We start from the raw sequence: 8579 nt of genomic DNA, 5'->3' as shown, positions 1-8579 counted from the left end.
ACAGTGACGTTTACCTTTATTAAACAGACTTGGCTACAAAATTGGGGGTCGCGATTTTTACAATTGCAATTTGAAAGTTCCACCTGAAACTGGTGGAACTTGACCAGGTCGGCCACCGTTTGGGGTATATCAACTAAAGTCTAGGATTAGTTTTTTAATCGTTATCGGATCGACCCGAGGACTTTTTGGACTTCTTATGCTTGCGCTTCTTTTCGCGATGCCGATTCTCTGAGCTGGAATCGCGTTTGCTCTTGGCGCCGGTGCTGGTGGCATCGGTTTTGGACGCACTTCCGGCGGATGCAGCCGCATCCGGGTCCACGGAATCCTCTTCATGCAGCTTCCTGAGCGTCTCGGCCTTCAGGCGCTCCAGTTCGTTGAGCTCGCGGGTGGTGCGCTCCTTATCCAAGTCGTCCTGGCGCTGCTTCTCCATGCGGCGTTCCTCCTCCTTGGCGATCTCGTTGCGCATGTGCTCCTTCATCAGCATGGCGGCCTCCGCACGCTTCTGCATCTTCTCGCGGGCCGCCTTCTCGCGCTCCTCGCTCATGGGCAGCGCGGAGGTGAGCTTGGGCAGCGGACTGCGCGAGCGACGGCGGCGAGAGCGACTAGTTGAGGGACTGCGACTGCGCGAGGAACTGTGCCAACGTCCACGGCTGCGACTGCGCCTGTTGCCGGACGATTCACGGCGTCTTCTGCCATCGGAGTCCTGGCGCCTTCTGCCAGAAGATTCCTGGCGTCGTCTGGCCGGTGAATCCTTGCGCCTTCTGTCAGGCGAGTCCCTGCGTTTCCTTTCCGGCGAGTCCTGACGCTTTCTGCCTGGCGATTCTTGTCTTTTCACAGGAGAATCCTGACGCTTCTTATCAGAATCCTTTCGCTTTTTGCTCGGGCTATCCTCTCGTTTCTTACCCGCAGAATCCTCCTGCCTTTTGCTGTCCTGTATCTTTTTGTCTTGGGAATCCTCCCGCTTTCTATTGGCGGAGTCCTTGCGCTTCCTTGCAGGTGAATCGTCACGCTTCCAGTTGGGAGAAGCCTCCCGCTTCCTGTCGTGTGAATCGTCTCGCTTTCTTTCAGGCGAGTCACGCCACTTTCTTTCCGTTGAATTGGGACGCTTCTTACTCGGCGAATCCTGACGTTTTCGGCCCGGCGACAACTGACGCCTCTGGCTGGGTGAATCCTGCCTACGGTTCTGACTGCGGGAGCGCTGCTGACGCCGGCGGTCTCCACTGGGCGAGCCTCTTCCTCTGATTGGTGACAGGGGGTAACGATTGCGGTACTCATTATCCTGAGAGCGCGAGCGACGGCGGCGATCTCTGTCCGCGAAGGGATTTCGGCGATTGCCACGATTAAGCTGATTCTGATTCTGATTCTGATTTTGATTCTGATTCTGGTTTTGGTTGTAGTTTTGGCCAGGACGTCGGGCAGGCGAGCGTTGCTGACGACGAGCAGGAGATTGGCGACGAGGGCTCCGGGAACGGCTGCGCTTTGGCTTGGCCTTCTCCTCGGTGGGCTTGCGCTCATCGCGTTTCGCGTTGCGATCCTTGCTGGTCGATGGCTCCACTCTGATATCCTGCTTGCTTGGTGGTTTCACCTTCAACTGCTCCTCGTCCTCGGACTCGACTTCGGATTCTGTCTGCTGCTCGTAGTCCAAGGCGTTCATGTCCATCGACTTGCGGCGTTTTACAGGAGTCACATCCCTAGCCTTATCCTTCTCGCCAGCCTTTTCTCTCTCCTTGGCTTTACCGCGGTCTGCGGTGTCCTTCGACTTGGCTTTGTGCTCTGGAGAGAATCGATCCGGAGTTATTTTGCCACCGTAAGTGCTGGCATGGGATAGCTCGAAAAAGGACTGCTTAGGATTCTTTGTGGCCTCCTCGTGGCGACGCTTTCTCTCATGCTCGCGCCGCTTCATCTCCTCCTCGCGCATCTTGCTCTCCTCCTCAATGCGCTCCAAGTCGGACAACTTGATGGTGCGCTTCTGGGCATGCTTCCAGTGAGGTGGCGTAGTGCTGCGCGAACGACTACGCGACGGGGTGCGAAAGCGCTGTAAATGGTGTCATTTTAGAAATTGTGTGCGGAGTTACAAACAGTTTTATATACTCACAAACACTCCGCGTCCTTTGACAATGCGACCACTACGCGATGTAGGCGGTGCCTGCTTCTTTGACCAACCGAAATTGTTACGGCTGCGGTCTCGATCCTGATCTTTGCCTCGATCACGATCCTGCCCGCGTGCTCCACGCTCCTCACGATCCAGCGACTTTGATCGCTCTGCGCGCATTAGGAATTTGTTCGATACCTAAATACAGAAGAGTATAGGATGAAGGGTACATATTCAAGAACAGGAACAGAGAATCCACTTCAGTTACCTCTGGTATCTCGTTAGGATCTATCTTTGTAATTGTGACCAGCGGATGCAGTTCGCCTTCCTCGCGGTCCTCGTCATCATCCTGCGGGGTCTGGTCATGTTTTCCATTCCCGCGACTTGTTTCATTGCTGTACGAACGAAATGAAATGAAACAAATTACAAAATAACAACCACTATCACATACTCTTCGCTATCGCTTTGCGACTTCGTATCTTTGCGGCTGCGTTTTTTCTTCTTGGCCTTGCGCACGACCTTTGCTTCAGCCTCACTTTCCTCGCTGTTTGAATCTTCGGTGGCCGTGGAGCGCCTCTTGTGCTTCTTCTCCTTTTTGGCTATGTGACGAGAAGCATGTCAAGTATAATGGATATGCGAAAATGGATTACAGTCGTACCCTTTGTCTGTCTAACTAGTTCACCGCAGTTGGCAATGGCTGCATCCTGCAGCGGGCGTGAGTTCCGATCGACAGGCAAGCCCTCCAATTGGCGCACCAACTCCTGACCGGATATAACTTGGCCGAATACAACATGGATACTGCAACGAGAAAATATGACGCTATTAATCTGTTGATCTACTTAACGTGTTCAAAGCTAACTTACTTGTCCAAATGTGGCGCAGGCTGTGTTGTACTACAATGAGAAACAGAAGAAGAGAAAAATATTCTTTACACTTTGGCTAACTGGTTGTTGGGCTGCAGTAGGCAGTTGTAGTTGAAATCGGTGTTGTTGTTGTTGTTTCAGTTGTTGTTGTTGTTATTGTTGTCGGTTGTGGCGGAGACAATGTCATGTGCAACAAAGTTTAAAGGTTTCTAGGTGTGTAGGCAGAGGTGGCACACAGGATTTTGGCAAGCCACCAACCGCAAGAGCCGCTGCCGCTGGCCATGGCCAGCACATTGTCATCTGGCAGATCCATCGTGAGGATCCAGCCCAAGATTCCCGCAAAGATCCACAAGGAGCCGACAGCGAGAGAGAGAGAGATTGAGACACACACTGAGACCCAGGCCCAGGGACCAAAGACCATGGAGCTGAAAGACCTGCATCGTCTTTCGCTTGGTTTTTGGACCCACAGACCAAATGCACTAGGGATGCTGGGATGGCGGTGCATCGGCCGATGGAGGACAGATTGCGATGCATCTGTCCGCTGGTCAGTGGGACGCTAGCTCACACTTTAACGCCCACGGGCTAAGGCTAAATGGCAATAGATTAATGAACAACAACAGTGGTTTAAGTATAGATCAAAAAGAAGACGAAGAGAGTTTAGCTGTAATATCGGTGCCTGAAACAGAACTGAAACTAAATTTACGGCCACGTTAGTCCGGACCAGCCGGTTACGGTCCTCCGTCGAGAGCACTTACATAAAGAACTGCGAGCCATTTGTGTTCTTGCCCCGGTTGGCCATCGACAGCAGGAAGGGACGATCGTGCTTCTTTTCGAAGCTCTCATCTGGAAAGAGGAATCGGATTGTTTAAACCAAATTCACTTTAAATGTTACTTTAAAGCCCAAGAGAGATGAGCAACTCAAGTTATCTTCTAGATAACTTTTTAATGCGCATGTAATTGGATTTCCCAAAGCCGCTTCTATTTGCATATTTGTCCCATTTTCCACCCAAACGTATAATTAGCAATATGTAGATGTATGATGTGCACCATTCCCTTATCTTTCTAATGGAAATATTTGCCAAAATGTAAATTTAAATTGAGTCGCTTGAGTAAACATTTATTTTTGACATTTAAATGGGGCATTTGTACACTTTGGCTGGCATATCAAAAGCGTTTTAATTTTTTTCGACAAAGATTAAACTTAAGTAGATTATTGTAGTGCAGTTTAGATGTAATTGGCTGGAAGTTTTTAAATCTCCAAATGTGGGTGTCTGTATTTACAGTGTTTTTATTACATTTCTCCCCCTACTGACTCTTTATTAATTGCACTTTAAGTACCCTGTATATTCCCTTTCGTTTTCTGTTCTTCTTATCAGATAACCACTGTATTGATTTTTTCCCACACAAACAGCAGCACACACACACAAGCGTGTATGTATGCATGCAGGCATCGAATCGGAAGCCGGAAGAACTCACCCTCGAACGTCCCGCCGTAGATGGACTCGCCGCCGGTGCCGTTGCCCGCAGAGAAGTCGCCCGCCTGGACCATGAAGTCCTTGACCACCCGGTGGAATATCACACCCTTGTACTGCAGCTTCTTGCCGGTGATTAGGCCAAATCCCTTTTCGCCCGTGCAGAGTGCGCGGAAATTTTCGGCCGTTTTGGGCGCCACATCGTTGAAGAGCTCGAAGACAATGCGGCCCATGCCCAGGCCGCCCAGGGAAATGTCAAAGAAGCACCGCGGTCGCGTGGCACCCGCGTCGCGTTTGTTTACCGTCATTATATGCGCCGATTTCTGCCAATAAATGCTGTTTAATACGTATTTCACGCCGTTTTCGAGTTGCACAATGTCGGCGTTGCCAGCTCTACTCAGAACTAGGGATGTCAAAAACATACAGTTAGAAATATCGATGTGCAATATGCTTAGCATATTTTCGGGTATCGATATATTAATTTTAATATATATATTTTCTTAAATTTGTTAATACATACATATGTACGCTCAAATAAACGGTAAACTTTGAGCTATATATAGTCAAAATACACCATTGATTACTCTCAGCAACCAATAATCATTTTATGCTTTTTGGTATAACTTCCAAAACCTTTAGAACATGGGTTGAAAATATTATCTTCAATGCTCATATTTTTGGGAAAAACAGAATGTCGTTTAAACCAACTATGAAATGAGATCTGGCCTTTATGGTCATATTATATTAAGCTTTTTCAGACAATTTACACAGTTAACATCTTTGTATATAGCTTTAAAAGTTTATTATATTATTCAATACATAGTAAAAAAATAATTTATTAAATTACCGTTCCATCCCTGGCTGCAATACGGTCACACAAAGCCAATGTTTACATGGCAGCTCGCGTGTGGCTGTAGCTGTGTGCGTGAGCGAGAGCGCAAGAGCGGCGCGTGTGTGCGTGCGAGCGGGAGAGCAGGGCGAAGACGTGTTCTTTTCGCCGAAAAAGCAAATAATTGGGTTGGTTTATCAGAGAAAAACAAAAAAAATTCCAGCCAGTGTCGCGATAAAAACACGACAATCGCATTGCAGCCGCCTCAGAAGTGTAAGATCAGCCTCAGCTGACCGGAAAGTTAACATTGCGACGTGGAAAACCACGAATCACCAGCAAATTTCAGCAAAAGCAATCGCATTTCAGAATGTGTGGCATATTCGCGTACCTAAACTACTTGACGCCCAAGTCGCGACAGGAGGTCCTGGATCTCCTGTTGCAGGGACTGAAGCGGCTGGAGTACCGCGGCTACGACTCCACGGGCATAGCCATCGATGCGCTGAACTCTGGCGAGGCACAGTCCATAATGCTGGTGAAGCGCACCGGGAAGGTGAAGGTGCTGGAGGATGCGGTGGCGGAGGTGTGTCGCGGCCAGGACTACTCGCTGCCCATCGACACCCACATAGGCATAGCACACACGCGCTGGGCCACCCACGGTGTGCCCTCCGAGGTCAACTCGCATCCGCAGCGATCCGATGAGGATAATAGCTTTGTGGTGGTGCACAATGGCATTATAACCAACTACAAGGATGTGAAGACGCTGCTGGAGAAGCGCGGATATGTATTTGAGTCCGACACGGACACGGAGGTGATTGCCAAGCTGGTACACCACCTGTGGCAGCAGCATCCTGGCTACACTTTCGGCGAGCTCGTGGAGCAGGCCATTCAGCAGCTGGAGGGCGCCTTCGCCATCGCCTTCAAGTCGAAGCACTTCCCGGGCGAGTGCGTGGCCTCCAGGCGAGGCTCACCGCTTCTGGTGGGCATCAAGGCCAAGACCAAGCTGGCCACCGATCACATACCCATCCTGTACGCCAAGGCCCATCGGCCACATGGTCAGCCGCAGCAGCAGGCCTATCAACTATTGCCGCCCGGCGATTGCAACGCCGAGTTTCAACCGCTGGAGCGCAAGGAAGTGGAGTACTTCTTCGCCTCGGACGCATCGGCTGTTATAGAGCACACGAATCGGGTGATTTACCTGGAAGATGACGACGTGGCCGCCGTCAAGAGCGATGGCACGCTCAGCATTCATCGCCTAAACAAATCATCCGATGATCCGCACGCCCGCGAGATCATCACGCTGAAAATGGAGATCCAGCAGATCATGAAGGGCAACTACGACTACTTTATGCTGAAGGAGATCTTCGAGCAGCCGGAATCCGTGGTCAACACCATGCGCGGCAGGATGAGGTTCGATACGCAGACCGTGGTTCTGGGTGGCATCAAGGAGTACATACCGGAGATCAAGCGCTGCCGCCGCTTGATGCTAATTGCGTGCGGCACATCCTACCACAGTGCGGTGGCCACCAGGCAGCTGCTGGAGGAACTGACCGAACTGCCCGTTATGGTGGAACTGGCCTCCGATTTTCTGGACAGAAACACGCCCATTTTCCGGGACGACGTGTGCTTCTTCATCTCCCAATCGGGCGAGACAGCGGACACCCTGATGGCGCTCAGATACTGCAAGCAGCGAGGAGCGCTCATCGTGGGCGTTACCAACACGGTGGGCAGCAGCATCTGCCGCGAGTCGCACTGTGGCGTCCACATCAACGCTGGACCCGAGATCGGAGTGGCCTCCACGAAGGCCTACACCTCCCAGTTCATTTCGCTGGTTATGTTCGCCTTGGTCATGTCGGAGGATCGTCTCTCGCTGCAACAGCGCCGCTTGGAGATCATCGATGGCCTATCGCAGCTGGACGAGCACATTAGGACTGTCCTCAAGCTGAACTCGCAGGTGCAGCAGCTTGCCAAGGAGTTGTACGAGCACAAGTCGCTGCTCATTATGGGCAGGGGCTTCAACTTCGCCACCTGTTTGGAGGGCGCACTGGTAATCCATTTGATAATTTGAGCTATAATTTAATCGAATCTCATTTATGCATCGTAATGCATGCATGGGAACGTAATGATGGAAAATAACCGATGTCAACAATTCACTTAACTTGTTTATTTGCCAAGTGCACTTAAATTAATTATTATGTTTGTCCCACGCTTCATGAGCTGAATTTAATCAATTAACTTGCTCATTGCAGAAAGTCAAGGAGCTGACGTACATGCACAGCGAAGGAATCCTGGCTGGAGAACTGAAACACGGACCACTGGCCCTGGTGGACAAGGAGATGCCCGTGCTGATGATCGTGCTGCGGGATCCGGTGTACACCAAGTGCATGAATGCACTGCAGCAGGTGACGTCCCGCAAGGGCAGACCGATCCTAATCTGCGAGGAGGGCGACAACGAGACCATGTCCTTCTCCACGCGTTCGCTGCAGATCCCGAGGACCGTGGACTGCCTGCAGGGCGTGCTCACGGTGATTCCGCTCCAGCTGCTGTCCTACCACATCGCCGTGCTCCGCGGCTGCGACGTGGACTGCCCCAGGAACCTGGCCAAGTCGGTGACCGTGGAGTAGGCGCCCCAACTATCTGGCTAACTGGCTCGCACCGTCTCAAGAATTCCATTTTAGTATCTGCCTGAGAAAAACAAAACAAACCCTAGCACTTAAGTTAAAATTTTCTGGTATTTTGTCGGATCAAAATCCGAACCCTTAACCCATTTGTGCTCCTTCTGGCTGAAGCCACATATGTTTAACCCCTACATTTGTAGCTGTACTGACCCTTTGTGTTGTGGACCCACTACTTTTTGTGAATGTGCAATTGAAATATAATTATTTCCAGTTTTTCTTTAAAAGTGTTTTGCTGCTTTCAATTAAAAATGGATTGGAAAATGTTTAACCAGTAAATTTGTTTGAAAACGGGAAAAACCAAACAAAGATCTATATGTACCTCACTTTACAAAAAATGCTTATCTGACATTAAACATTTGTTTCAAATGTTTAAAAAACGAGGGCCACGTCACGTTATTGCTTACGTTATGTTAATCACGTTGTAAATTTTAGAAAAAGAAAAATTACATATATATTTAATTCTGATAAAACTAAATAAAAATAAATTCTGATAAAAATAAATGATATTCCGAGCACTTAAGTAGTGTGAAATCGATAAGCCGCATAAATTTGAATGTCCTATTTTCAATTTCAAATCAAGTGGTAAATGGGGAAAAAATAAGTTTGTTCTCGAAAAGTAATTCTTTCTGGAAGATATTTCAAAATCAT

At 49.5% G+C, this 8579-nt stretch overlaps 2 protein-coding genes and 2 non-coding genes across 6 annotated transcripts; 2 read left to right on the top strand and 2 right to left on the bottom strand.

Moving 5' to 3' along the window:
* Nucleotides 1–4836, bottom strand: Moca-cyp. 3 transcript variants are annotated; one of them, NM_143361.6, is made up of 8 exons: nucleotides 4432–4836; nucleotides 3711–3798; nucleotides 2956–3543; nucleotides 2751–2890; nucleotides 2544–2691; nucleotides 2361–2487; nucleotides 2096–2290; nucleotides 1–2035 (listed from the first exon to the last, which is right to left on the bottom strand). In NM_143361.6, the coding sequence occupies exons 7-8, from the start codon at nucleotides 2270–2272 to the stop codon at nucleotides 155–157; spliced, it is 2058 nt and encodes a 685-aa protein (NP_651618.3). In that variant the 5' UTR covers nucleotides 2273–2290; nucleotides 2361–2487; nucleotides 2544–2691; nucleotides 2751–2890; nucleotides 2956–3543; nucleotides 3711–3798; nucleotides 4432–4836; the 3' UTR covers nucleotides 1–154. The 3 variants fall into 3 exon arrangements, with proteins under 3 accessions (NP_651618.3, NP_733246.1, NP_001163758.1); NM_170367.3 differs by having other exon boundaries at nucleotides 2956–2985; NM_001170287.3 differs by having other exon boundaries at nucleotides 2956–3798.
* On the top strand, nucleotides 4370–4758 carry asRNA:CR46105 (antisense RNA:CR46105). The gene has a single exon (NR_133476.1).
* Nucleotides 4837–5404: 568 nt separating the features above from the next.
* Gfat2 (Glutamine:fructose-6-phosphate aminotransferase 2) lies at nucleotides 5405–8151 on the top strand. The gene is made up of 2 exons (NM_143360.4): nucleotides 5405–7300; nucleotides 7503–8151. Exons 1-2 carry the CDS (start codon nucleotides 5624–5626, stop codon nucleotides 7875–7877), a joined length of 2052 nt encoding a protein of 683 aa, NP_651617.1. The 5' UTR covers nucleotides 5405–5623; the 3' UTR covers nucleotides 7878–8151.
* On the bottom strand, nucleotides 7541–8281 carry asRNA:CR46104 (antisense RNA:CR46104). Its single transcript, NR_133475.1, has 2 exons — nucleotides 8082–8281; nucleotides 7541–7938 (listed from the first exon to the last, which is right to left on the bottom strand).
* Nucleotides 8282–8579: the final 298 nt, after the last annotated feature.

This window comes from Drosophila melanogaster, chromosome 3R (genome assembly GCF_000001215.4).
Source record: "Drosophila melanogaster chromosome 3R".
Classification (NCBI taxonomy): Eukaryota; Metazoa; Arthropoda; class Insecta; order Diptera; family Drosophilidae; genus Drosophila; species Drosophila melanogaster.
This window is presented reverse-complemented; position numbering and strand designations above follow the sequence as displayed.

Excerpts from the sequence above, each read along its gene's own strand:
- Moca-cyp (NM_170367.3), bottom strand. The coding sequence starts at position 4,735 with ATGACGGTAAACAAACGCGACGCGGGTGCCACGCGACCGCGGTGCTTC. Across the intron at positions 2,291-2,360 it reads ATCCTAACGAGATACCAGAG|GTATCGAACAAATTCCTAAT; the intron begins GTAACTGAAGTG and ends TTCTGTATTTAG. Across the intron at positions 2,036-2,095 it reads TCAAAGGACGCGGAGTGTTT|CGCTTTCGCACCCCGTCGCG; the intron begins GTGAGTATATAA and ends CACCATTTACAG.
- Gfat2 (NM_143360.4), top strand. The coding sequence starts at position 5,624 with ATGTGTGGCATATTCGCGTACCTAAACTACTTGACGCCCAAGTCGCGA. Across the intron at positions 7,301-7,502 it reads CCTGTTTGGAGGGCGCACTG|AAAGTCAAGGAGCTGACGTA; the intron begins GTAATCCATTTG and ends TGCTCATTGCAG.